Below are 27,684 nucleotides of genomic sequence, written 5' to 3' on the forward strand. Positions count from 1 at the left end.
GTTAATTGAAGGAAACAAACATTTCTACTCTAGATTCACTATTTTTACCGACTCTTGATCATTTATTCACATTTTAGACTTAATTTGTTTCCATTCAATTATTTCTTTGATTACTTATGGGGATTGTATTTTTTGGTGAGATGGATTAATTTACCTTCAGGAACAGCCGAACAAAATATTCGGATGTGAAAATTTTGTAAAAATGTTGACTTGATAGATATTTTTATAAAAGTATTTGTTTTTTATTTTGAAGATATCACTAATGTTGTTGAAATAGTTACAAAAGTGTTTTCTTGTTCCTTGCATCTCACCGTAACCTAATTCAAACCATTGTCCCCACGAAACTGAAAACTTATCATTCGAGAAAAAAAAATATTTTGTTCTAAAATTCAAATTATCCATATCATATCAAGTAGTTCTGCTAGATTTCAAACATAAACCATAACCTCACAGACTGTCTTCTTCTCCAAGGTCCGGATATATATGGGGCATTCCATGCCAACTTGACCAGCCCGTGACCTCGATCCCTCAGATTTTGATCACGATTTTTTGTAGAGTTTATCTAATTGAAAAAAGCACTCAATTTTTTTTGATTTTTTTTATTGTTAGTAATTTTTTTGTTCAAGCTAAAAACTTAAAAAAACGCCATACTCTAAAAATCTGAGAAAATTGACAGTTTTGAAAAAATATGACAATTTTTTTGCAGTTTATTGCAATATGGTAAACTTAATGACAAGCCCATTCGCTGATAAAACTCTGATATTGTTGTGGAATTGAATTTTTTGAAAATTGGAATTATATATTTTCAGAGTCGCTCAATCAGAAGCCAATAATAATTTTGTTTCATCATAATTTTGCGATCATTCAAAGCAATTTCCAGCCGAAACGACAGCAGATAGAGAAAAATATTTCAAACAACAAATATTCCTTGGAAAAAACTGCACGAATTACGTCGTATGACTTTTTTCGGTATCTCTATTATTTATGAAGATATTTCACTATGAAATAATGTCATGGAGAACATCATTTTAACGTGATTATAAAGGCCTGTTGGCCACTTCGAAATAGATGGCACTAATTATATGCAACAGGGGCCTATTTCACCGACTGATATATTCTATCATGCCGATCAGTGTTGCCAATTCGATGATTTTGTTACCACATCTGGTGATTCGCGAGGGCTGTCTGGTGATGAAAATTCTCCGCTTGTCTACCGGTGACAAATCTAATGATTTCAAAATTTGGATTGGTGACTGCCAGCCAAGGTCAAATGATGGTCAAATATTCATGGGCATGTCACAAAGGGACGATCCATGTTCACGAGAGTCAAACGACACAAGGGTCATAAGGGGGTGGTCAAATCCCACGAGAGTCAAACGGCACGAGGGCCACAACGGCCATACGGGGACAATCAAATTTCACGAGAGTCACAAGGGTATTGCCAAATTTCCATTTTTTCACGACCCGACATAATTACGTGGAAAATTTACTAAAATTGAATAATTAGTTATCCTCATCATTGAGAGTCTGAGATTGTTCCATTGAATTTGTAAGGTATATTTGAGTGTCGCATCTCTTTGTGACTTTGATGATCCTCGCGATGTTTGATCGTCGCGGAATTTACTCATCTCCATGTGACGTTGGCCCCTCGTAGAAAATGACCATTGTGACATTCAACCGTCGTGAAATTTCACTATCCCTCATGACTCTCCTGGCATTTGACACACTTGAAAATATGACGATCCCCTTGTGACCCTTGGGATGTTTGGTCCCCGTCAGATTTGACCATCTTCCAGTTACGCTCGCGACTCTGGTTACGTTTGACGCTCCTTAAAATTTCACCATTCCCTTGTGACTCTCGTTGTGACCCTCGTAAAATTTGACCATACCCTTGTGATCCTTGTGCCTTGTGTGCTGTTGTGACCCTTGTTTGACTATCGTGAAATTTGATTGTTCTCTTGTGACTCATGACGTTCGAACCTCGTGAAATTTGACCATCCCCTTAAGACTCCTTTGTTCCTTCTGATCTTTCGATCCCGATGACTCATCTGATCCTTGTAACCTACCTGGTCTATCTGGTCGACTTGATACTTGTACTTAGCCCTTGTATATGTACAACTAAATCGTTCTATAATGTTCTCTTCTATGATAAGATCACCAAATAGAGCAAATTTATAGAAGGAATTCGGAGTCTTCTTCTGTGATAAGATCACCGAATAGAGCAAATTTATAGAAGGAATACGGAGAATTAATCAATGTGAAGGAAAAAAAACCTTCTAGTATTCCTCTCTCTCTTTTCATTTCATTCTCTCTTTTTTTCTCTCTTAGGTTAGTTTGAAGATTATAGGTTAAATAATTCAACGACGAAGCATAGATTTTCTCTTTCTAATCTTTTCTTATACATGAATGAAGTTCGATTTATGTAGTTCCAAAAATTTTCAATTTATTTACAATTATCCAATACTATTTACAATTATTCAATTTATTTACAATTATTTAATATTACATAAACAACAATATTACGATTAAAAATTACAATTACAATTTACCAATCATATGACATTTTCATTGTCACTTTCACGAATATTATTTCCTAATGTCCTGATAATTGGGTTATGGTAACTAAAGTGCGAGATATATACATTAGAATTCAAATCCTTAATGAATCGTGCAAAAACTGCATCGATTGTTGTCCCGTGTCTAGTCGTACTAATGTTCCTATCATTAACAATATCCAAATTAAGGGTGTTTTTGAAAAAGTTCAATAACTCTACAGATTCATTCTTCGCGAAATTTACATTAAAATCAACATGTTGGAGTCTATTAACATTTTGATATATACCTACACCGCCCGCTCTAACACCGGGTCTCTTGTATTGTACAATGCAATCAAAATTTTCAACATTAACATGTCTGTCATCGTCAAGCCAAGTTTCGGAAAGCATCAATATGTCCGAATTTTTTAGAACATTACTTCGTAAGTCTGTTGCATGTTTATTAATACTTTGACAATTGAATGAAAATATCGTCATATCTCCTTTTTCAATTTTTTCTAACAGTACTAGATCGAGAGTTTTTAAACGTACCGTAGAAAGTCTCTCAAATTCTTTTCTTAATTGAGCTACTGATGTGTCTTCTCGTCGTCCGTGATGAAATGTCACCTGATTTTCTGCAGGCACAATATAGAGACCTTGAGGACTTGTAACTCTTGATAAAGCTACATAAACTAAGGATTGCGAATGTTTTCTGCTATACGTATACACAACACTATCGTATGTTCCTCCTTGCGATTTGTGAATAGTCATTGCGCATGCTGGCTTAAGTGGAAAATGGTTTCTTTTTGCTTGGATTTTACTGTGTGATTTAGTTTTGTATAATGGAAAGGTCGCTGACCTACGACTTATCGGAGTTGCTTCATTACTTATTCCTAGTCGAGTAGCATATTGAGCTGTTTTACTACGTGTCTGTCTTCCCACACATTTTGGAAAAATCAGCCAAACTCTGATAATTTTGTGGCTTTGATCATCTAACTCAACATAGACCAATTTTCCGACTGCTCCATTCGCTAATCCGTCTGTTACATCGATATTCGTCGTGATTAAATATGGTTTGTTCAAAGCAAAAACGATCTGGTATGGCAGGCCACCAGTATCAATTGATGATAGTTGATGAGTTTGAGTCTTGCAGCTCGTTCTTTTTCTAAATCATTGCCACAACCGAGTATCTCGTCATCAGCAATCGAATCTTTTTTATTCTCACATGAGTTCAATACAGAAAGGTTGTAAGCATCGGCAGAATGATTATCAAAGTATAGTCTAACTCCGTTGGGACAAAGATTATGGGCATCCTCATTCGTAACAAACCTTGATTCAATGAGTTCCACGTATTCTGGACNCAGAAAGGTTGTAAGCATCGGCAGAATGATTATCAAAGTATAGTCTAACTCCGTTGGGACAAAGATTATGGGCATCCTCATTCATAACAAACCTTGATTCAATGAGTTCCAGTTGTTGCGTATTCAAAATTTCCCCTTTACCAATTTTCGTTAAGGCTGATGGGAAACATTCATTTTCTTGTCTCATTACCTCTGTCAGTTTATAAAATTCAATACTCCTCCATAACTGATTACCACCTATTCTTTGTATTTTTTGCTTATAAATAGCCGTTGCTCTCACTGGTGGCAATTGTCTCAAATCTCCAATGAAGATCATATTCATACCACTGAATAAGGATTCATGATGACCTGTTATCTCTCTCAGTCTTAAATCTATTCGTTCCAACATCTCAGCGCCAATCATTCGCTGCTGCCTTATTGAATTTTGATGAATATGGTGCTGTATTGGCAGGGAATGTTGGTAATGAATTTGTGCTGCATGTTGGACGTATTATGGACCATCATTCGGACTCGATAAATTCGAAGTACACGTAGAAGACGGAATGATTTTACGTTTTTTTGATGGAATTGGAGCAGGTGTTATAGCTTCAGCTGCAGTAGATCGCAGAAGTATTTGACGCTCTTTGTATGCTTTACTACGTACTGCAGCCATTTTACCTGGAGGTTTGGGAGGCTTTGATTCATTTTTCCGCTGTCTGTACTGTCTGCTGGCCTCTGCCCACTTTCCCCCTCGACGCTTGTTTGCACATGCTTCGGTTGTAGGAACGACATCCCTACATCATATTTCATTGTTAGTATAATCTCGCCAATATGTTAAAGAATCCTATTATCCTATTACAACAACAATACTATTTTGTGAGATATTTATCAATTCTCCTTGGTTATATTTACCTTATGTTAATGTCATCACTGTGTGAATCAGACTCTCCTCTTGTTTGGTGATTTTCAGGGAATATTTCCTCTTGTGCCACGGATGTGTTTATCACTTCTATCTCGTCACTACTCATTTTTCACACTAAAATTCTGTTTCAAATCGAATAAACCACAATCAATTACGTATTTCACTCGTTGTATTACACTCACGGCGCAGTACACTAAGCATCTGAGGCTTGGCTTGGCGTCGTTGGCTAGGGTCTGAGAGAGAGAACGTTCGTCAGTGGCTCCCTCACCGCAGTAAGCGGATACGGTGAGAGAGCGACAGTGAACGGTGAGCGGTGGTGGGGGTCCCCAGGGGTCTGGTTACCCCCACCTCGCTATGGCGTTTTTTCGTGACGGTCTTGAGTCGGTTTTACTCCGGTCGTCGAAAATCCATGACGCGCGTAAAGAAGTTTCACTTAAAAAATCTAGTGACATGAGCGGTTAAAATGTGGATTTTTCAAATCGACCCTAGTCAATCTCCCCAGTCGGCAACACACTGGACTCTGTTCTCGATAACTACTCAAATATCTTCGTAAATAAAGGAGATATAAAAAAAATCATGAGACATAATTTGTGCAGTTTTTTGCAAGAAACATTTTCTGTTTGAAACTTTTTCCCGTATCTGCGGTCATTCCGGCTGGGAATTGATTTTAATGATTAAAAAATCATGATAAACCAACATTGTCATCAGATTTGAATGGAGCGTCTCTGAAAATATATAATTACAATTTTTTTCGAAATTTAATTCCACTAACGTAATTTTGTGAATTTTTCAGATTTTTCGAGGATGGCGTTTTTTTTAGCCTTCAGATTGAACAAAAAAATGACAATGAAAAATATCCAAAAAAAATTGAGTGCTTTTTTCATTTAGATAAACCCCATAAAAAATCGTATTCAAAATCTGAGGGGTCGAGGTCACGGGCTGGTCAAGTTGACATGGAATGCCCCATATATAACGAGAAGAAATTCGAATTTTCAAACAAAGAGAAAAACAGAACACAGAATTAATTTTTCATTTTACTCTTATAAGTAATTTGAAGTGAGAATAAAACGTGTCCCGTGATTCTCCAGAACATGCTATGTCCTATCGATGTTACTAGATAGACAGTGGCGTCTTTTCCAAATATTTAGCGCCAAACTTTGAACTGGATTCGTTAGCCGTTAAACCTCAGGTTAGCCGTTAAACCTCCATCGAAGTTAACTCGTTCATTCCAGGATAATTGGATTAAGGGTGTAATTTTGAAATAAATCCAAACACCAGGGCTTAGGAGAGCACATTAACACTTTTATTCAATAACTTCTGACTCAGAACTTTAAACTTTGGTATATAAACAAACTTGATAAAACTTTATGAAAAACTCTAAGAAAACTATTTGAAAAGAGAAGCTCGAAAGTTGTCGCAACAACACCCACGATGGGACTGACTTAATCTTAGTTTTTAAATCTAAGGATTGGCTCAGAACACCCCACTAGACCGAAAGTTGCGCGCGTAATCCTGGCCCAGAGGAAAGGGAAGAGGGGTAAGCCGAAAGAGAACAGGGGGAGTGAAAAGAGGGAGGAAGGGAAAAGGTGCGACGTCGCCACTTTTCATCTTGAGGGGTCTCAGGCCCCTCAGCGTAGGAATACAATGAACAAAGGAGAAAGCAAACGCGTGTGGACCACTTGAAAGAGAGAAACATTGGAAATATTCCAGAACTGAGATTTTACGATTTTACGACCGTGACCGATGCGTTTATTTTCTCTCTGCGTTTAGAATTTTCAGGAAAACCCTTTTTGTAACGAATTTTGGAGAGTAATAAATTGAGAACTCAATTCAAGTATTTGACATTTACGATTTCTGGCAACGGTTTTTCTCACGCCCGTGAAGTTATTTTTCGTCCCTTGTTCATTGTCCATTATTCGAGCATTTTCTTAGCACTCTCAAATTTTAGATGTTATTCGAATTCATTTTGAAATAATAATTTAAATCTCGCGGATTAAAATGGCCGATAAATAATGCCATCTATAAAATTCAACGTCGGGACGTTACACCTTTCCCCATTCTATAAAAATTAAACTCAACAAGAGTCTAATTTTTCAAACAAGTTTCATCTCTTATTCCTATACTTATTAACTATTTAAGCTAATTTACAGCGTTAAGTTTTACATTTGAATATTTATATGAGTGATTATTTACATTCTTATAATTCTATGTCTTTGATGGTTTCTTTGATAAAAATGCGGGTTTCAACTTATTAATATGTACAGTTTTTGTACGATAGTCTATTAGTTTTATGACTGCATTTTCTTTATTTGTAACTTTTTGTATCTCATAAAGGCCTAGATAATTAGGATCTAATTAATTAGTCTTTGCGTCATTAATCAAGAATACCCAATCACCTGATTGAAAATGTCTCTCATTAACAGCTCTGTCATAGTATTGTTTGGATTTGAATATGGCTAAATCGACATTATCAGCTGCACATGATTGTGTTTCTCGTAACTTATCTACTAAATCGCCTAAATAATCTGTATATACAGGTACATTGCTTTCTTTGACAAAGTTTGAAGGAATACGCGCTAATATGCCAAAAATTAATTCATGCGGTGTAAAACTTGTCGATTCATGGACTGAGGTGTTGTATGAAAACATTGCATATTTTAACCAGCTGTCCCAATCTCTGTCATTGTTAATAAAATTCTCCAAATATTCGACTAAAACCAAATGACTTCTTTCAAGAGAGCCATTGGTCTGGGGATGGAAAGCTGTTGTTTTTAACTGCTGAATTTGGAATAATTTTGCTAAATGTTTCATTAATTCCCCAACAAAGTTTGAACCTTGATCGGTTAAAATTGCCTCAGGACAACTAAAAATGCAAATAAAATTTTCTGTGAAAGCTTTGGCAATGTCGATGGCTTTTGTTTCAGCTAGTGGGACGGCTAATGAATATTTTGTTAAATTATCTTGGATAGCCGAATCATATCTGTGCCGGAACTGGTAATGGGTAATGGACCGACAATGACAAGTGCTACTTTTTCAAATGCTGTCTGTGGGGTATCAGTTGTAATGATTTTTCTTTGGCCTCAACAAATTCTCAATAAGCCCTAACCCAAAATTCTCGATTATCCAAACACGGCTAACTCATTAACTTCGTTCTCGTAATCCGACAAGTCTGAAACGCCAAAAACCATAACGCTAAAACAGGACTTCGGGAACAATCAGCAGCTCATCCAATCCTTACTTCGTGTATTTAGGGCGCCAGCCGATTTTTAGCAACGCGGAATCGACAAACCGCAAACGGAACCGTATTTTCTTAAAACTAAATACTGATTGTCCCGAAAAATCCAATAACGACAAGAAACATATCGCAAACCATACGTAGAAATGTGGATTACGAGGGTACGGGATTTACTCGGCTGCTCAGTGTGCGGGTCGTGGAGAGCGGGGTGGATTCGTGGACGAGAACATATTAACAAAGCCAATCATCGATCGAGAAACCAATAAACCAATATCTTAAATTCCAAACGGGATAGGTAAGGTCGATATTGAATAATAAACACAATTGTACTGACGTGTTTCGCTATTGGCGATATTAATACAAAATCGTAAATTCGTACAACTACAAAATTACTTCAATATGACTCAAAATAATGTTAAATACTCTAAAATGATCCATTAAACTCCAAAAAGACTCGAAAGATGCGAATAATAATTTTAAGGATGAAAAAAAGAAAGCGATCCCAATCCAAAGCTGATAGAGAGAAGCAAAGGGATTGTCCACGAGGGGAACACGAATCCGAGAGAGAGAGACTATAGGAAGGTAGCGTACGTGCGAGAGAGAACGGATGAGGTAACTACGCGAAATAAAAAAAGGAGAGCTCACGAAAAGGTACTAATTTGTCTTATTTTCGACTGTAATTAATCGAATTACGAATTATGGAGCGCCTTTGCAATGGTTTCCCTAACTCTACGCCATTTGTAACCCATTAAAATCGGGAGTCTCATTCACCGAAAAGGTAGCAAAAATGAGCTAGGGAGCTTGAATCAGCCACGTGGCTGATTTACCGGAAGGGAGCATTTCTAACCCGGAAATGGAGGTTTTCTCCAGGAAAATAGCTAGCTTACGGTCTCCAATAATTTCCACAATAATAGGTAGCTTATTCCTGAACGGAAGAGAACTTAGATAATTTTATTGTTCTGGATTCCAACCATAAAGTAAAGATAACTAAAAGATAGCGTCCCCATGCCCAACCGGAATCCAAAACTCAACGAACGCTAGAGAGCATTAAAACNGGTTTGTTTGAAGGGTATTCTACTCTTCAAACCATGAGTATCGGTGTTTGCGTCATTCCGAGAGGTAGCGACGCCATTCCGCGTGGTCCAACTGCTTTACCGAAAAACGCACTAATTCACTGTTAATCTCCTCTAAATAAGTACACGAGTACTTACCATCGTCTGGAGCGTTGATTTCGACTGGATTTGGATCACGGGGCCTCGATAATTACCTCGAAAGAGAACTTGTTCAGGGAGCTAAATCGACTCGTACCTCACTCTTAGTCGTCCGGGTGGATACTCTAATAGCGACTCTCGCGTGTGTCCACTCGGGCCTGTTGCGTAGTGGTGGGGAGTCTGGGGAAGACTAGCCCCGTACGGTGCTGACTCGAGTGTTGGGGGCGTGAACTATCGATTCCCGGGGTAATTGTGCGCGAAATTTTTAAAGATTTAAATTTGAATTTTCTTATAATTAATTTGAATGATGTTAACTGAACAAAACTTGAACTCAACATGAACTGAGATGGCTGAGCGGGTCTTCACTCCATCTACGACCGGAATAAGGTAGCTTATCTACAGAGGGCACTCTCCGGAGAGGAATTAGGGCTTTACCAACGAAAATTCAGACGCAAACGCAACTTAACTAGTTTAAAAACCCAATAGCGATCCGTTTCGACGACTGGGTGATCGTCTTCACGGCCTTCCAACTGAAAGCCCTAACACTCTCGCTCAAGGGAGCGCAAGCATTTCAACTCGACCTATGTGCTCACTCTATCGACAAACCGAAAAGGGTTACAGGAAACACTGGGTAGCACATTATCTTGGCCAAATATTCCACGGTGAGATCCTGATCCTTAACCGAATTTACGTAGGAAAATCTCAAAATTACTAAACTTTAACTCAATCAAAACTGACTCAAAAAAAAGAAATATCTGCAAAATATCTGATTTATCTAATGAAGTTATTTAATGAATATTAGTCTAAAAATTTCGGGAATCGATTCACACGATAGGTAACCCATTTCAGTAGGTCTCCGAACTTGAGGTAGCTCTGAAGTAGAGTTAAGGTAGCAGGTAGCTCTAATTTTCCGTATAGATTTTTATCGCGAAGAAAAGGTAACGGTTTATAAATTTTTACTCTCTCTCTCTCTCTCATTTACTTTATAAATACCCTGGAGTGATACAGGTGATGAAAGGGGCTGGAATTTCGTCACACAGTCACTATCATTGGTTGTCTAGTCTTTACTCTAACTAATTTATTCTTCTGGCAGATGACACACTGTTTGATAAAGTTTTGGATTTGTGATTTCATATTCTCCTAAAAATACATACGTCGAATTCTATCGTAAGTTTTTACAACGCCTTTGTGTCCACCCACTGCAGACTCGTGCATTTCTTTAATAATATTTTCTCGTTTGTCTATTCCACGGATTTCAGTTTGATTGAGACAAAGGGTTACATGACAACCTTGGGAGAATGTTTTCTCTAAATACATCTTAATGTCACCCCAGGGGAGTTTATCAAGTCCGCCTCCAGCTACTGCGATTCTCACGGTTTTTACATCAAAGTAATCCATTGTTTCTTTCAATTTCGAAATGCTAGAACTTATATTTGTCAAAATCGTTTTTTCTTCAACTGAATCTTTGATAGTAACAAGGAAAATATGAAAATTTCCTTGTTTAAAGACAATAACATCACCCATTTCAGGCTCATCTTTGGGAAAATCATCCTCTGTGATATAACTCCTAGCTAGAAGCTCTTGAAAAATGGAGGTTCTCATTTTGAAATCTGCAGAAATAAAAGTTGTGATGTTATCTTTTTTCATAAAAATTCCATCTCTAGTTTCACTAAAAACATTCAAAGGGATACGTTCTTTAATTCTCTTTCCGTGTTCAACTTTTAGTGGTGCGTTGGGAGCATTTAATTATTCTGCATCTGAAATAATTTGATCATCATAATCACTGATATCATCTGGGAATTCTTCATCTAGAACTTGAATTGGAGAAGATGATTCTTCTGAATCTGGGATTTTCCATGTGGAAACTTGAACATTTTTCACAAACACGACTACTCTCGTTGGGACTACTTTCTCTGTCTTTTGAAAGACATTTTGATAAACTCTGATTGATTTGACTTCCTTTGGATGCCTCTAGTGTTAGTATATCTCTCTGTTTCTCTACTATTCCTTGAAATTCTAATGGTTCATGCGTGCACGTCTTATTTTTAAAATTTTGGTTTGGCATGTCGCTCCACGCCTCCGGGCCCGGAAAAATTATAAACTTCATTCTTACCAAAGAGGGAGACTCCAGTAGGTCAGTAGTATCCCCCACAGACAGTACTGTGTCCGTTCGGCCAACGTTTTCCTGTTCCATAGGGGCCCCCTGACCCAAAGTATGAGTGTCTCTCCTTTCATTGTCTGATCCTGTAGTGAAACCTTCCTGCAAGTTAACGGATTTTCTTGCATTTAGGCTCACTCCAGCACCATGAGTTGGGTCATCACGCTCAATGAACCCCTGAGTTTGTTTTTCAAATTGTCCACTACGCTCGGTGGACAACCGTTCAGCACGCTCAATGAACTGTTTATCATTTTGTATTGATCTTGATTCTGAATTTTGACATTATTCTAAAATGTTTCTATCTCTTGAGTACATCCCCAGGAAGTCTACTGTCTCTTTCTCAACACTTTTGTTAAACTTGATATTTGCTATTGTTAGCTCTGATAACTCTACAGGATTTCGTGAAAGCGCATCAGCATTAGCGTTCAGTCGTCCTGGCTTGTAAATTACTTCGTATTGATACTCTCTCAATAATAATACCCAACGAAGCAGTCATGATTGGGGATCTTTTATTTTATGCGCCCACACTAAAGGTCTATGATCTGTCACAAGTTGGAACTTTGTTCCGTATAAATAGGGGCGAAAATGTCTCACAGCAAAGACTATTGCATACAATTCTTTCTCAATAACTGAATATCCGAGTTCAGGTGGTTTCAATAATTTTGACGCATAGAAAATCGGTAAATCTTTACCTATCTCACCCTGACTGAGAACAGCTCCAAGGGCATAATAGGAAGCGTCTATTGTGACGATGAAAATCCTTTTAAAATCGGGGAATTGGAGTATGAGTTCTTAACACAAGAGATCTCTCAAGTGCTCAAAAGCATTTTGACATTCAATACTCCAAATGAAAGTTTGATTCTTCTTTAATAATTGTGTCAATGGACGAGAGATTCTGGCAAGATTGGGGATAAAACGTCAGTAATAATAACGAGTCAGACCAAGGAATTGTTTTATATTCTTTGCTGTTTTGGGGACTGGGAATTCTTGAACCGATTTTATTTTTGAGAAATCTGGGGTCACGCCTTTATCACTTACGATCTGACCTAAATATGTGACACTCGTCTACAAAAATCGACATTGTCAATCTGCAAAGTCAAACGACTTGTACGAAGTCTTCTCAACAACTTCGTGAGTTTTCTCTCATGATCCTCCAATGATGATCTCTCTCAATGATCAATGATTCTCTCAATGATTCTCTCAATGATCCTCCAATCTCATCAAGATATGCAAAGAGGTCTGCACCTTGGCGTCCAGTGAGCACCTGAACCATGAGACGCTGAAACGTCGCTGCTGCGTTTTTGAGACCAAAGGACATTCTGGTATAATGATAATGGCCATTGCGGGTGGAAAAGGCTGTTTTAATTTTATCTTTCTCGTCCATGGGGATTTCATGGAAACCAGAGGCAAGGTCTAACACCGAAAAGTATTTTGCACCCCCAACTGGTCCAGAATATCGATAATATTGGGGAGAGGATAGGCATCTGAGATAGTTTTTTCATTGAGATTCCAAAAATCTATTACCATACGCCACCTCTTATTACCCGCTGAGTCTGCCTTTTTAAGGACTATCCAGATCGGGGAATTGTATGGAGAAGAAGAGGGTTCAGTTATATCTGACGCAAGTAAATCCTTGATTTGCTTCTGGATTTCTTCTTTCTGGATTTGAGGAAACCTGTATTGTTTCGTGGGAATAGGAATTTCATCTATAGTTGGAATTTTATGAGTCATTACATTTGTACCCTGTAACCGATCACCTGGAAGCTGGACTTGATAAGGGAATTTCGCGAAAATTCTGAGAATCTTTCTCTTTCTTCAGTATTGAGGTTTTCTAAATGGAGACTATCGACAAGTCTTTTCATCCTTTCTTCAACAGATTCTGATTCAATTCCATAACAGGTTTTAATTGGTTTTTCAGAATAATTCTCAATTTCCTCAATATATTGAGCAGGAATATTGAATTCTCGTTCTTTCTCGTTGCAATTTATTACATAAATCCACATAATTCCATTGTTATTTGTTACTAAAATCTCTCCCCCATAGAGATTCTCTCCCAAATTTAATCGGGGTAAATATCCTCGTTTTATTTCTGTGTTCAATACTTTAATTCCTACTTTTTTCTTGCAACGAGCAGGAACTGTCACTCTAGTTTACATTAGTGGACTTTTGATTCCCTTATCATTTATTCACAAACTGCTGTCAGAAAAACAGAGCGTTGCTCTTTCATCTCGTAAAAATTGCGCACCTAATATGCCGTCATATTTAATGGAAAAATCTGCACGAATGATCTGAAATTTGCACATTACGGAATCAAATGTGATTTGAGCTTCGCCAATAGTCTCATCTGACCCTAGGGTAATACCTCTCAATGAAAAGCGTTTATCTCGATTAATTTTGATACCCGGTTTTAATGCATTGTCTTCCAATAAATTAATATCAGCCCCAGAATCAACAAGGAGTCAATTTTTCATGTTTATCAAATTATCACTTGTGATAGTGACACACAGGAGTGTCATCTGTTCTGTTTGATTGGTGTTAATCGAATTGGAGGGAGTGTTGAGAACTTGACTGACATGTTTGTCGATTGACATTGCTAGAATTATTATAACGACAATTGCGTGTCGAATGCCCTGTCACTTTGCAACTAACACAATAACCCGGTTTGTGTTAGTTGGATTAGTTGGTTCATGATGAACCAATGTCGCAGTCAGTGACATTGGTTCATCATGTGGCCCGGTTTCAAGCATAACAGATTGTTTGATTTCTCATTGTATTACCTGAACTCTGAGTCTGCGTAACATTTACTCTAGCTGATTTGTGTGATCGATTGTGTGGATTATACGGCCCGTGATTTTTGTAATGACCATTCTGATGATTACGAGAATTGTTCAGAGAGGGGCGATTGTCCTGACTTTGTGTGTTGTTTGGAATTTTGTTTTGCTCGTGTTTGAAAATATCGTTACGTTGTTCAATCTCTTTTTGTTTTTCACTCGCGATCTTGACTGCTGCTTCGAAATTTACCGGTTTTTCATTTGAAATTTGTGAACTCAACTCACCCCTCAAACCGGGAATAAAATTATCGCGAGCTCCCTCTTGTGTTGTCGCCAAAAGCCAAGCTGAAAGTTCAATTGGATATTTCTCTTGAATTAACTCTGTAATTCCCTGAATAACAACATTTATTCTCGCGACAAAATCGATGATTTCTTCATTAGGTTTTTGATGAATAATTGCCAGTTGCCCCTGCCATTGAGAAAGTGTTTGGCGAGGTGCAAAAGCTGGTTTGAGATTAGCAAAAATACTATCAAGAGTCAAAGTAGTCTGATTTGCGATATATTGGCTGGCTCTACCGAAAATCGTTGATTTTATCAATTGTATAAAATAAGTGTGATAAGAAGGTGATGCAAGCGAAACTGCTTGATTGCACAAATCGATAAAATTGTTTACTGGGATATTGTCTCCTATGAAGTTTGGAATCAAGTTTGAAATATCTTTGATGGACATTGAAGGCAGAGATTCTTGGCTGCTCGAACCTGCTCAATTCCCTGATACTGATCCTGGTTGTGACAAATTATTTGTGCCATTACTCGTAACATCACTCACTGAATCTAATGGGTCTCTAATATTTCCTGGTTGTTCAAATTCCCCCCTTCTTGTGTTTCTCCTATTAGCTCCTCTGACAGGCGGCATTTTACAGTTTAAAAAGGAAAATTTCCTGAATAAAATAATCATTTTAAGATTCGAAATAGATGCTTCTCTCTTCTAGAAAAACTAACTGAACTGAAAATTTTGTGCTCTCTCTACAAGGCATGGACAAGGCTTCGGCCCGATCAGTGTATCCCGCTACTACTCAGTAAAACCGCAGAAAACCTGAGCAATACCCTGACTTGTTCATCTTCGAAAATGATACTTATTTCTAGACTTACAATTCCTTTACGAACTACGGCTAATCCAATTGTTTCACTTATCACTATAATTTTCTCGTTGATTCACTAATTGCCCATAAATTTTCGCTTTCACTTCACACTTTATTCTGCTTGATGAATCCTCTGTAAACTGCCTGGCTGCAACCGCCCGGGACCTCTGCGCTAGAATTGCCGGAACTCCTCACTCGACCCCGATATTGACAGGAAAAATAATTAATTGAATTAAAAAAATTCAAATTCCACTTTCGATGAATGCGGCTATCCCACCGCTGTCACCAATTGTTATGTCCTATCGATGTTACTAGATAGACAGTGGCGCCTTTTCCAAATATTTAGCGCCAAACTTTGGATTCGTTAGCCGCTAAACCTCAGGTGAGGTCCATCGAAGTTGACTCGTTGACCATCGTTCATTCCAGGATAATTGGATTAAGGGTGTAATTTTGAAATATATGCAAATACCAGTGCTTAGGAGAGTTCATTAACACTTATTCAATCACTTCTGATTCAGAATTTTAAACTTTGGTATACAAATAAACTTGATAAAACTTTATGAAAAACTCTAAGAGAACTATTTGAAGAGAGAAGCTCGAAAGTTGTCGAAACAACACCCACGATGGGACTGACTTAATCTTAGTTCTTAAATCTAAGGGTTGGCTTAGAACACCCCACTAGACCAAAAGTTGCGCGCGCAATCCTGGCCCAGAAGAAAGGGAAGAGGGGTAAGCCGAAAGAGAACAGGGGGAGTGAAAAGAGGCAGGAAGGGAAAACGTGCGACGTCGCCAGTTTTCATCTTAAGGGGTCTCAGGCCCCTCAGCGTAGGAATACAATGAACAAAGGAGAACCCAAACACGTGTAGACCACTTGAAACAGAGAAACTTTCGAAATATCCCAGAACTGAGATATTACGATTTTACGACCGTGACCGATGTGTTTATTTTCTCTCTGAGTTTAGAATTTTCAGGAAAACTCTTTCTCTAACGAATTTTGGAGAGTAATAAATTGAAAACTCAACTCAAGTAGTTGACATTTACGATTTCTGGCAACGGTTTTTCTCACGCCCGTGAAGTTATTTTTCGTCCCTTGTTCATTGTCTTTTATTCGAGCATTTTCTTAACACTCTCAAATTTCAGATGTTATTCGAATTCATTTTGAAATAATAATTTAAAACTCGCGGATTAAAATGGCCGATAAATAGTGCCATCTATAAAATTCAATGTCGGGACGTTACAAACATCACAACTCGCATTTGAATGCACTGGTGGCAAGACTGACGTTGGCTGTGAGGCGCAATGGGATAGGTGCTGCTAACGTTGTAACTTGATTCTCCGACTTTATAATATGAATCGCGAGAATTTGAATATCAGCTCATTGCTATGCGCGTATCTTTTTTACTGTAAACTCAAAAAATACAATGGTAACACCGTTGATAAGCTCATATTCGTTTTATATAATTTAACTAACGACAATTTTCCGAATTGTCGTCCCGTTTTGACTATACCGATTGTCGATCATTTAGAGATAGTAGAGGGGGAAGTTCTGTCGTGTATAGTTGCGCGTTGCGCTTGGCCAGATGGTTTGTACAGTCGGAGACAAAACTTGTCTGGGCCGAACGCTACCGTGTATCTCCATCCTTGCGATTTTCGGGTATGGAATTTCACAGCCTACAAAATCTGGGGGTGTAGAATGCTCCGCCCCTTGAGCTCATATAAACTAATGAGGGATCGTCCCTTCATAAGTGATAAAAGTAGTAAAAATTATCTTCATCATAACTAAGTGAACTTCTTATGGACAGAAAATAATGAAATCTATTTTCAGGTGGGGTCAAGTAATGCTTCAGACGACTCTAGGGGTTCGTTCAACGAGAGGAGGGAAAAAGAAATTTTTGTGTACAGTCCGGACAGTTATAATGGGATGAATACCAGCGACAAGTCAGAAAAAATCGATAATCGGAAAGGAAGAAAGAGAGAGAAAGAAAAAGAGAGAGACAGGGACAGAGACAGAGAGGCTGATTTCGATGATGATGGAGAGTCTGAAGGTTCCGAGGATGATGTGGAGTATATCCAAAGACAAAAGAAACAGAGAAGACCCAAAACAAGGAAGCTGGATAGCAATCCACTATTTTGGACTGTTGAAGATGTCTTCAGGTACCTTAAGAAGACGAATGATTGCAAAGATATTGCGTGTCGAGTTAAACAAGAGGTACAGTTATTTTAAGTCCCTTATGCCTATACGTCACAAAACACTACGTTACGGGAGGCGTGCTTCAGTATCATCAATAACAGATTAATTATTCAAATCCATCTGGATAACGAATATTGAATTATGGGACCTTTTTACTGTAATGCCGTACAATTTAGATTTCACAGTTGGAAGTGCGCATTTAGTAGATTCTCCCAATTATCGTTCTGGAATCCTCAGTCAAATTTCGTATCGAACTGCAAATTTTATCCTTGATACCATATATGCAACGAAACTAAGTTTAAAATTTTCAACATCTGAATTCATTCATAACTAAGCCGACTTCGAGCTGATTTTTTTTTACACTTCTATACTTTCGATCCGGGGGGCAACTTCGCATGGCGACAGACGTGAAAATCATTGCTAGGCCGAGTGCAATAACCATGTAAAAAATCAAAAGTAGGGTTTGAGGCGTAAGTGTTGGTTGAAGTGAGTGTGATTCATGATGGGTCGAACAAATAATTTCCCGATTGTAATACACGTATGAGAAAGATCGGTATTCAGGAGATAATAATTGAGGATCTAACAGATAATTATGTATAGTAAAAACATATGATCAGAAATGTGTGTTACTAGTCTGCCATAAACGGGATGTTCGAAGGTCGACATAGATTTGGTTGGGCGAAAAGAGTTATTGCATACTATAAACTCCACACACTATTTCCGGCATATGTATCCTGCGGTTATTGTTCTTATGCACTGCGTGGGTAGTTTAACGTATTCCACAATCTGACATTTTTTACGCCCTTTTGAGTCCTCTTTTCGAGTCTCATTTCGGCATTCTATTCACCCCTATACATGCGGCTGTGGATTCCACACTGTACCGCATTCGCACTCCTATAGAACATAGGAGTAGCATGGGAAACCACGGAAAACCCATGCCGGTACAGGCAGTTACTCTATTAGCAACCTCCCGCTCACCGGAGCTTTCCGTTGAAAGGCTTTCAAGCTAATCAAAGGCTTTATTTGATTTTTTTATGAGAAACCGGATTTGATCCCCCTAGCACCGTTCGTCTGGCAAGAACGAGTCAGTTGCTGGTAACGTGAATTCGGGATTCCTGCAAGTTCTCTTTTTTTTGTAAAAATACAAAGGTTACAAAATAATCAGTCAAACATCGAATTATTTGTGTCAAAACTTTTGTTTTTACATCAACAATAATATTTCTTGCAATCATCGTTCATGCGATTGTGGAAGATTCGAAATTGTGTCAAGGATATTATACTTCACGCATGCAAAAATTTAATAAAAAAAGTCTATTTTTCTTTTCTTTTCCTCAGAAAAATCAAACAAAAAAACTTGGAAAATTTGACCCTAGGAAATTCCATAGAAAATATTACGTGTATGCCTTAATTTTTGGCCTCTAGATTAAGTTGATTAGAACACCTATTTGAATTTAAAAATTTTCCCGCGATAAAGGGCGTGTTGAAGCGCCATTTGTGAGCTATCAAACCATTCAAGTCCAATTATGGTCCGATTAACACAACCTCAAAAAACCATAGTAAAGAAAAATGTCTTGGAAAAACGGCTGTAGAAGGACAAGAAATGATTTGTTCGGCCTTGGGAGAGAGTTCTGTATCTTATAGTATTTGTAAAAAGTGGTTTAAAAAATTTCGGGATGGAAATTTTCATCTTCAGGATGAAGAACGTCCTGGGCAACCACAAAAAGGTGAGGACAAGGAGTTGGGCGACCTACTCAATAAAAATCCCCGTCAAATACAACAGGAGCTTGTTGATACTCTCGGAGTGACTCATTTAGCTAGTTCTAGGCGTTTAAAAAGAATCGGGAGGATACAGAAGGAAGTTCGTTGGGTGCCCAATCATCTTATCTCAGAAAACAAAAGTCGACACTCTGAAATTACCATGTGCCTACTGAGCAGATTCAAACAAAATGATTGTTTACATGAAATTGTGACTGGGGATTAAAAAAAAGGATATTTTACGACAATCCTAAGAGGCGAAAGTCGTAGATTTATCCGGGGGAGCCGTCAACGAGTACTGCAAAACCGAACATTCATGGGAAAAAATTGTTGTTGTGTATTTGGTGGGATTCTAAAGGTGTAATCTCTTATGAGATACTCGAACGCTTCCCGTCACTGGTAAGCGTTATCAGGACCAACTGGTGAAATCGACTGATGCCATTGAGAAAAAGAGACGTTTTACTGGTAATGGTACGAGGCAAGTAATTTTGCTGCAGGACAACGCGCGGCCACATACAGCAAAACAACCCCGGGAATTTATCTCCACGTTGCGCTGGAAAATCCTCCCACATGCGGCGTATTCACCACACCTTGCGCCTTCTGACTATCACCTTTTTCGGGCGCTACAACATCACCTGGTGAATACCCTCCAGGTTCTATTCTCCCTAAGAAGTCCGGCAGAGCATTGAAGACTTCATCCAGTTAAAGCCACCATCTTTTTTCTGAGCCGGAATCTGACAATTGCCCGATAAATGGGAGAAATGCGTGTAAGGTGACGGCGATTATTTTCAAGATTAGATCTGTATTTATTTTCTTATAAATGAGTGACAAAATCCTATCGTAAAAAGGAGAAAGTATCGATATCTCGAAATATCGAATCACCGTATGCGTAAGGCCGAAACCGACGTGCCACGATGGTCGTTTCAGTCAATTGTAGAGTCCTCGCCGGGAAAGAAGGAACATCGCGTTATAGTCGAAGACCCCCCACCACTGCTCATTCAGGTATCCGTGCATGAGTCGGTAGAATGGGGGGAGGTCTCCGGCAAAAACTTGATGTTCTTTCTTTCCTGGGGAGGACTATATCGTCATCGTTCTCTTTCCGATCAACTCGCATCATATCGGGGCCCGGCTACCGCTTCAGTGAAACGTGCATCGATGAATTACCATGCCATCGTCCAAAATTAAATATTCTTCCACCAAAGCCATTGACAATTTCAGTCCAGGGGCTTCACTCATGTGAGTATTTAAAAAAAAATATGCTGAAATTAAACAAATGGTGATATGGACACGTCCTAACCTCTCGTCGACACGCGGTGAACATCGAAATTCATTTTGTCTTTTTTTCTAGGAAGATTATTGGATACGTAGATAATAGTAAGAAGAACTAAAAGAATTGCCAAAATCTGCCTCGAAGTGGATCTACAAATGCATACTGAACAACAATGAGGGCAGGAGGGTTCGCATCATATTTTGGGGAGATGACGCCTTGAAATATAATGACGAGATCAAAATGTATCAGGTATTGCAAATGATTCACATAATTTATTCTCAACCAAAAATGACTTATCTTCAATCAATAATTTTTTCTACCATGAAAAAATTGATTCACATAATTTAGTCTCAACCAAAAATGACTTATCTTCAATCAACAATTTTTTCTACCATTAAAAAATTGAACCTGAATTTTTCAAATTGGCAAAACGATATTTTTAACCTCTCAGATTAAACTTAGAAAATTTCAAAGACTTAGAAAAATCATTTTAAATAATCATTTTTTATAAATTATTCCTTTTCTCACTAATTTTTAAAATTATTGAATTGAGAACATGAAAAATGTCTTGACTTACATCAACAATTATTGCCGTTCACTGAAAAAATTCATTAATTCGTTCACACAAACATTCATTTTACTATTAAAAAAATTATAATCACGGGAAATCCCGTCATGTTCTTTCCTCATATTTTTGATTAATAAATAATATTTTCCATCCGAATTTTTTGACCACTGAATTTTTTAAATTATCAATTATATATTCCTTGTCCGAGGAACAAGCACAAAAATTGTGTGAAAAAATATAAAACGTAAATGAAACATGATTATCATTTTCGCAGATTTGAAAAATTATTAAATCGAAGACATTAAAAATATATTTTCCTTTGAATCAACAAACTTTGCCATTCAATGAAAAAATGTTAGAACTCATTCAAACAACAATACACCGTATCACCATAAAAAAAATTGCAATCGATGAAATTTCAATAATTAAAAAAAAAAATTTGTTGAACCTTGCATTTTTCATTCAAATCGTCATTTTTATATTTCTTATCTCGGAAACGGCGACAAAAATTTGGTAATTAAATATAAAAGGTTTATGAAAACTGATTTTCTAAAATAAATTTCTTTTTTCAGATTTTAAAAATTACGGGAGGTACGATTAAAGAAGCGAATGCAATGTATCGAAGATCGGGGGATACAGTCGGTAACAAGGAGTTCCAGTTTAGACGTGGAAGTGCCATTGAGACCCTGGGGGTCTTCAAAATTGCAAATGGAGCTGGTGGAGGGACAAACGCAATAACGCAATAACGTACAGACCAATCAAGATGGCAGAAGTGTGTGAAGCTCGGGACCCAGTTATGGTTACTGGATGGCTGAAAGAGCATTTCAGGAGCATCACAACGTCCAATGGAACCTCCTACGGATGTGGTCTAATTTGTACTGAGGTTCATCAAATGACAGTCCACATTGCCACATTTATCCCTAGAGAGGATTTGATCGCAGGGATGAAAATTGCAGTCAAAGGAACAATTGACTGTCGATTTGATGCTTTCGTCCTCCACACAAGCAGCATGGATGGAATAACAATTGTCTCCGGAGCTGAAGTCATGAGTGACGATGAGATGGACGAGGCAGTTGAATCGCCCCCATTAGTTCTCAAGAGAGAAGCAAACGTATCTTCACAGCCGACAGACGAGAAAGTAATGAAAATTGTTAATTTATTGTCACAATATCTAAAATCTTCATTCGATCAATTTTTTTTCAATATTTTTGGAGGATTTAATATTCGTGGAAATTTTGCCTGATTTCTAGCTAAATTTTCTATGGAAAATAATTTAATTCTTCAAACAACTAATTTGCACTCATTTATTTTTCAGAAACCAAAACTTGATTAGCCACGTTCAAGTTCACTCCAGCTCCACACTCAACTTTTTTTTTACCGAGCGTGAATTGTTTGTCATTATAAAAAAGTAATGACATAAGTCAGATCTGAATTTGATTTTCATCAATGATGTTCTCAAAGTGACCTTCGTGCAGTTTTTTTTATAATTCTTGAAAAAAAAATCGAAGTTTAGCATGTGGTCTTCAGAATATTTTCCGATAAAACGACATAAAAATTTGCAGTCTTTATAATTGTTCTTTCTTTTTTTTAGGATTCTCATAGTAATTGAGAAAAATGCGTCCAATTTTTGTGTTTGTTTTATTATTTTTTTAAATATATAAAGCTGCAACTTTCCATCATTTTATGTATATTTAAAATGGTAAAAAAATGTCCATGACATATGTGTGTTTAGAGTGTGAAACAGATGACTGTTTAGATGAAGAAAATCTTATGATAAATTGAAAATCCCAGTGATTATGAATCTTTTCTCTTTTCTCTAAATTTTCATAGAAATTGAAAAAAATAAGTCCAATTTTTGTTCTATTTCAATTTTTTTCGCTAAATCCTGGAAATTTTCATGATTTCAGCTATTCGTATTGAATGAATCTGTAAACTCTCAATCTATCCAGTATTCAGTAATGACGTCGTTAGATGACTGATGAAAAATATCAATAAGATATTTGTGATTATGGCTGTTCAGATAAAGAAGTTTTCTTTATAATGAAAGGAAAATTTGCAGTAATTATAACTATTTTTTTTCATTACAAAAAAACCTCTCATTGCAAATTGAGAGAAATGGTTTTTGTTTTTTTTTTGTTCTTTTTTTTTTTCAATATAAAGACTGCAAGTTTTCATGATTTCGGGTATTTTTATTACCTGAATCTGTGAATTTTGACTGAGTCCAGTATTTGCTAATGTAATTGTTAAATTACTTCGATGAAAAATATAAATATATTTATATTATTATGTAGAGAGTAACACAGATGACTGCAGCTGTGAATGATTGAAGTTTGTTATAAAATTAAGATTTTTTAAATAAAGTTTTTTAAATAAAGAACACTTGGTTGAAATTGCTGGGTCTAAAATATTGCTGAATTTTTTCTTCAAGCTTACGAGAAGCCCTAAGCCCCTTAGAATGAAGACAGTGGTATGAATGAGGGTAGATATATCTCGAATTTCAGTTTATCTTATTTTTCTTTAATAAATGATAACAATTGACCAATTTTATCGTGGAAACCATAAACAAATGGTTCATTTCATGATTGCACACTTCATTCATTTTTTTTTTATTTTCATCGTAAAACTCAACGAATTTTCTATCTTAATTTTCTATCTTAATAAAAATCTATTTTTGCTGTGAGGAACTCAAGGGTGCAAAAATTGATCATTGTACCCCCGAAGTCAAGTTGACAGAGAGGTCTTATGGGGCATGTCCATCCCCCTTTCTAATTAATCTGATTGGTGATTTCGAAATTCGTGAATTTTCCAGAAATTCATGTATATACCCCAGAGAAGGACAAAAATGCAACATGAGAGCGTATCTCGCAGCTCGGTGGATTTAATACGGAAGTAACCGCATCCACCTGTTTTACCTCTACTTTCAACTCGTCGCGCCATACCTACAATATTTCCCCAACCGATATTTTCTCTCAATCCCCTAATACCAGTTATGTCCCATAGAGTGATAACGGCCGAATAGCCTCAGCAGCTAGAGCCACAAAAAAGAGGAATATCGAAGTATCGATCAGCTGAATGTTATCAATGGCGTGTTTCGACCAGCATAATTACTTTCATGAAAAAATTGTACAACGATCTTTACTCGAGTGTTATGACGATTATTTTAAGTGTTGCACGAATAAAATAAATTGAGTGACAAGAATTATATATTATCTATTGTGAAAAATTGCCTCTACTAGGACGAATTTTCTCTGTACCAGGGACCACAAACGTTAGTCGGTATCGAAACAAAACTGCGTTTTTTGCGTTTCGTTACCAAAAACGAAAGTAAAAACGAAAGTCGACTAAAGTTAGTGCCGCAAACGAAAGTAGAAACGAAAGTCGACTAACGTTAGTGCCACACACGAAACTCAGAAACGAAAGTCGACTAACGTTAGTGCCGAAAACGAAAGTACAAACGAAAGTCGACTAACGTTAGTACCACAAACGAAACTAAAAACGAAACTCGATAGTTCCTGCTCGAATAAAAGCTCATGATGGAAATTTTCCGTCGGAAATTTTTACATACCGGTAAATTATTTTCAATATTGCATTTTTTCGCCTGTTTTCTCGTGAAAGAAAATTAAATTGATTAAATATACATTATTTGTTCATTTGAACGATCGTTATATATCTATTAATCTTAGGCCCGGGTGCAGCAAACCCTGTTAACTAAAGAAATTCCAGGATTAAATCTATCGTCGGCGTAAACTATATTCTGAGAGTCTGATCCTTTAAAAATTCAACTCATTGACCATTTTGTTTTTCGCTCTATAACTTTATGTGAGTTGATTTTTATTTATTCTTGCTCCTGGAATGAATTCGAGATATTTTAATCCATTAAATAACTTTATGAGTTGACTGATAAGGTTTTATTTCCTTCTATTAAGCTCATTTTTTATTTCACAAAATATCTAGAGATAACTAGATATAAGAAATCTTGTGAAAAAAATGGTAATAATAGAAAAAATGACAAGAAAAATATATTTGAAAAATAAAATATCTATGGGGCATTGCATGTTAACTCCACGTTGTGGGAACTCTCATCATCCTCGACCGTATAGGCCATTCTTTCTGTGGTTATGAGTGAAACAAGATGACAAATTTTCCGATTTTTTGCTTCCGAATGGAAGCATTGCAATCGGTCGATTTTCTCGAATTTCCAATTTTGCGTGAAAATGATGTAGAATGGTCTGAAACGTCAAGATCAAAATTTGAGCACGGCGTCCGTCTGTGCGCATGGTCAGTTGGTGGTCACTTTTTCGAAAATTGGAGGAAACAATCAGGGGTTCGAGCCTATCCGACAGAAGGCATGACCATTACTTGTTGCGTTATTAGTCCTTTTCTTTTTTTTATTTCCACCAACTCCATTGGTAGTAAGCTTCCGAATGAATCCGTAGCAATTCCCTGTCCTTGTGACAGGCATACAACTATAACTCCATGCTACATGGTATCTACAGAAAGATATTCAACCTTTTAATGAAATAGATTCGTACAAAAAGTTGAATCTTTCCGAAACTGCTCGACCGATTGCGCCTATCGAAAATACCAACCTTCAATATTATAAGAGCTATAATCATGTCAAATTTCAACTTGCTATCTTCATTTTTATGAAGTTGAATGAAAAATAAGCCGTACCAACGATTTAACCGCGACCACTGGACGCTGGTTGAAATATTCATACGGCGTGGCATTCCAAGTAATTATGATAAAAAATGCTATGGCTAAACAAAAACACGGTAATTAATGTAATAGACCATTTTTCATGAAATTTGCCATCTGTGGAAATACTGAACCAATTGAGCTCAAATTCTCCTAAGTTGTGTGACTAAATAGTATTGACCACTAACCACAATTTCAGATCATACGATAAATTTTCAACCATATTATAGCACGTCTGAGCAAACTGACCACATAAAAGTAGACAAGGTGTTTATGCAAAAAACTGAAAAACCGCAGTATCTCGCAAACTTTGTATGAACGGTTATACATATTTTGAGTGATCGAGCTAGAAAAAATCGAGACGAATATTTGGGAAAAAAAAATTGAATCGAGTCAATGGTTGATGAGATATTAAGGAAAAAAGAAATTCAGATAAATTACTATATCTCAGGAACTACTCATCCGATTTAGCTCAAACACAATACCAAGCTGTAGGATTACAATAGCTAGAATCCCACCAAATTTCAACTTCCTATCTCGATTTTTTCTCGAGCTAGCGTGCGTACAAGGTTTTTACGCAAAAAACAGAAAAACCGCAGTATCTCGAAAACTTAGTATGAACGGGTATACATATTTNGAAACTAAAAACGAAACTCGATAGTTCCTGCTCGAATAAAAGCTCATGATGGAAATTTTCCGTCGGAAATTTTTACATACCGGTAAATTATTTTCAATATTGCATTTTTTCGCCTGTTTTCTCGTGAAAGAAAATTAAATTGATTAAATATACATTATTTGTTCATTTGAACGATCGTTATATATCTATTAATCTTAGGCCCGGGTGCAGCAAACCCTGTTAACTAAAGAAATTCCAGGATTAAATCTATCGTCGGCGTAAACTATATTCTGAGAGTCTGATCCTTTAAAAATTCAACTCATTGACCATTTTGTTTTTCGCTCTATAACTTTATGTGAGTTGATTTTTATTTATTCTTGCTCCTGGAATGAATTCGAGATATTTTAATCCATTAAATAACTTTATGAGTTGACTGATAAGGTTTTATTTCCTTCTATTAAGCTCATTTTTTATTTCACAAAATATCTAGAGATAACTAGATATAAGAAATCTTGTGAAAAAAATGGTAATAATAGAAAAAATGACAAGAAAAATATATTTGAAAAATAAAATATCTATGGGGCATTGCATGTTAACTCCACGTTGTGGGAACTCTCATCATCCTCGACCGTATAGGCCATTCTTTCTGTGGTTATGAGTGAAACAAGATGACAAATTTTCCGATTTTTTGCTTCCGAATGGAAGCATTGCAATCGGTCGATTTTCTCGAATTTCCAATTTTGCGTGAAAATGATGTAGAATGGTCTGAAACGTCAAGATCAAAATTTGAGCACGGCGTCCGTCTGTGCGCATGGTCAGTTGGTGGTCACTTTTTCGAAAATTGGAGGAAACAATCAGGGGTTCGAGCCTATCCGACAGAAGGCATGACCATTACTTGTTGCGTTATTAGTCCTTTTCTTTTTTTTATTTCCACCAACTCCATTGGTAGTAAGCTTCCGAATGAATCCGTAGCAATTCCCTGTCCTTGTGACAGGCATACAACTATAACTCCATGCTACATGGTATCTACAGAAAGATATTCAACCTTTTAATGAAATAGATTCGTACAAAAAGTTGAATCTTTCCGAAACTGCTCGACCGATTGCGCCTATCGAAAATACCAACCTTCAATATTATAAGAGCTATAATCATGTCAAATTTCAACTTGCTATCTTCATTTTTATGAAGTTGAATGAAAAATAAGCCGTACCAACGATTTAACCGCGACCACTGGACGCTGGTTGAAATATTCATACGGCGTGGCATTCCAAGT

The 27,684-nt window shown here is 37.0% G+C and overlaps 1 protein-coding gene and 1 pseudogene across 1 annotated transcript in view; both read left to right on the plus strand.

Annotated features, from left to right (window-relative positions):
- The first annotated feature begins 17,141 nt into the window (after positions 1-17,141).
- LOC107044935 (scm-like with four MBT domains protein 2) overlaps positions 17,142-27,684 on the plus strand; it is a 29,658-nt gene continuing 19,115 nt past the window's right edge. The window contains exon 1 of the mRNA XM_015267022.1: positions 17,142-17,522. Within this exon, the coding sequence (XP_015122508.1) occupies positions 17,235-17,522 (288 nt within the window). The 5' untranslated portion in view covers positions 17,142-17,234. The remainder of the gene's footprint in view (positions 17,523-27,684) is intronic.
- Positions 20,353-22,654, plus strand: LOC107044934 (annotated as a pseudogene).

This window comes from Diachasma alloeum, unplaced genomic scaffold (genome assembly GCF_001412515.2).
Source record: "Diachasma alloeum isolate Michigan unplaced genomic scaffold, Dall2.0 Dall_scaffold_00841, whole genome shotgun sequence".
In the NCBI taxonomy this organism is placed as follows: domain Eukaryota; kingdom Metazoa; phylum Arthropoda; class Insecta; order Hymenoptera; family Braconidae; genus Diachasma; species Diachasma alloeum.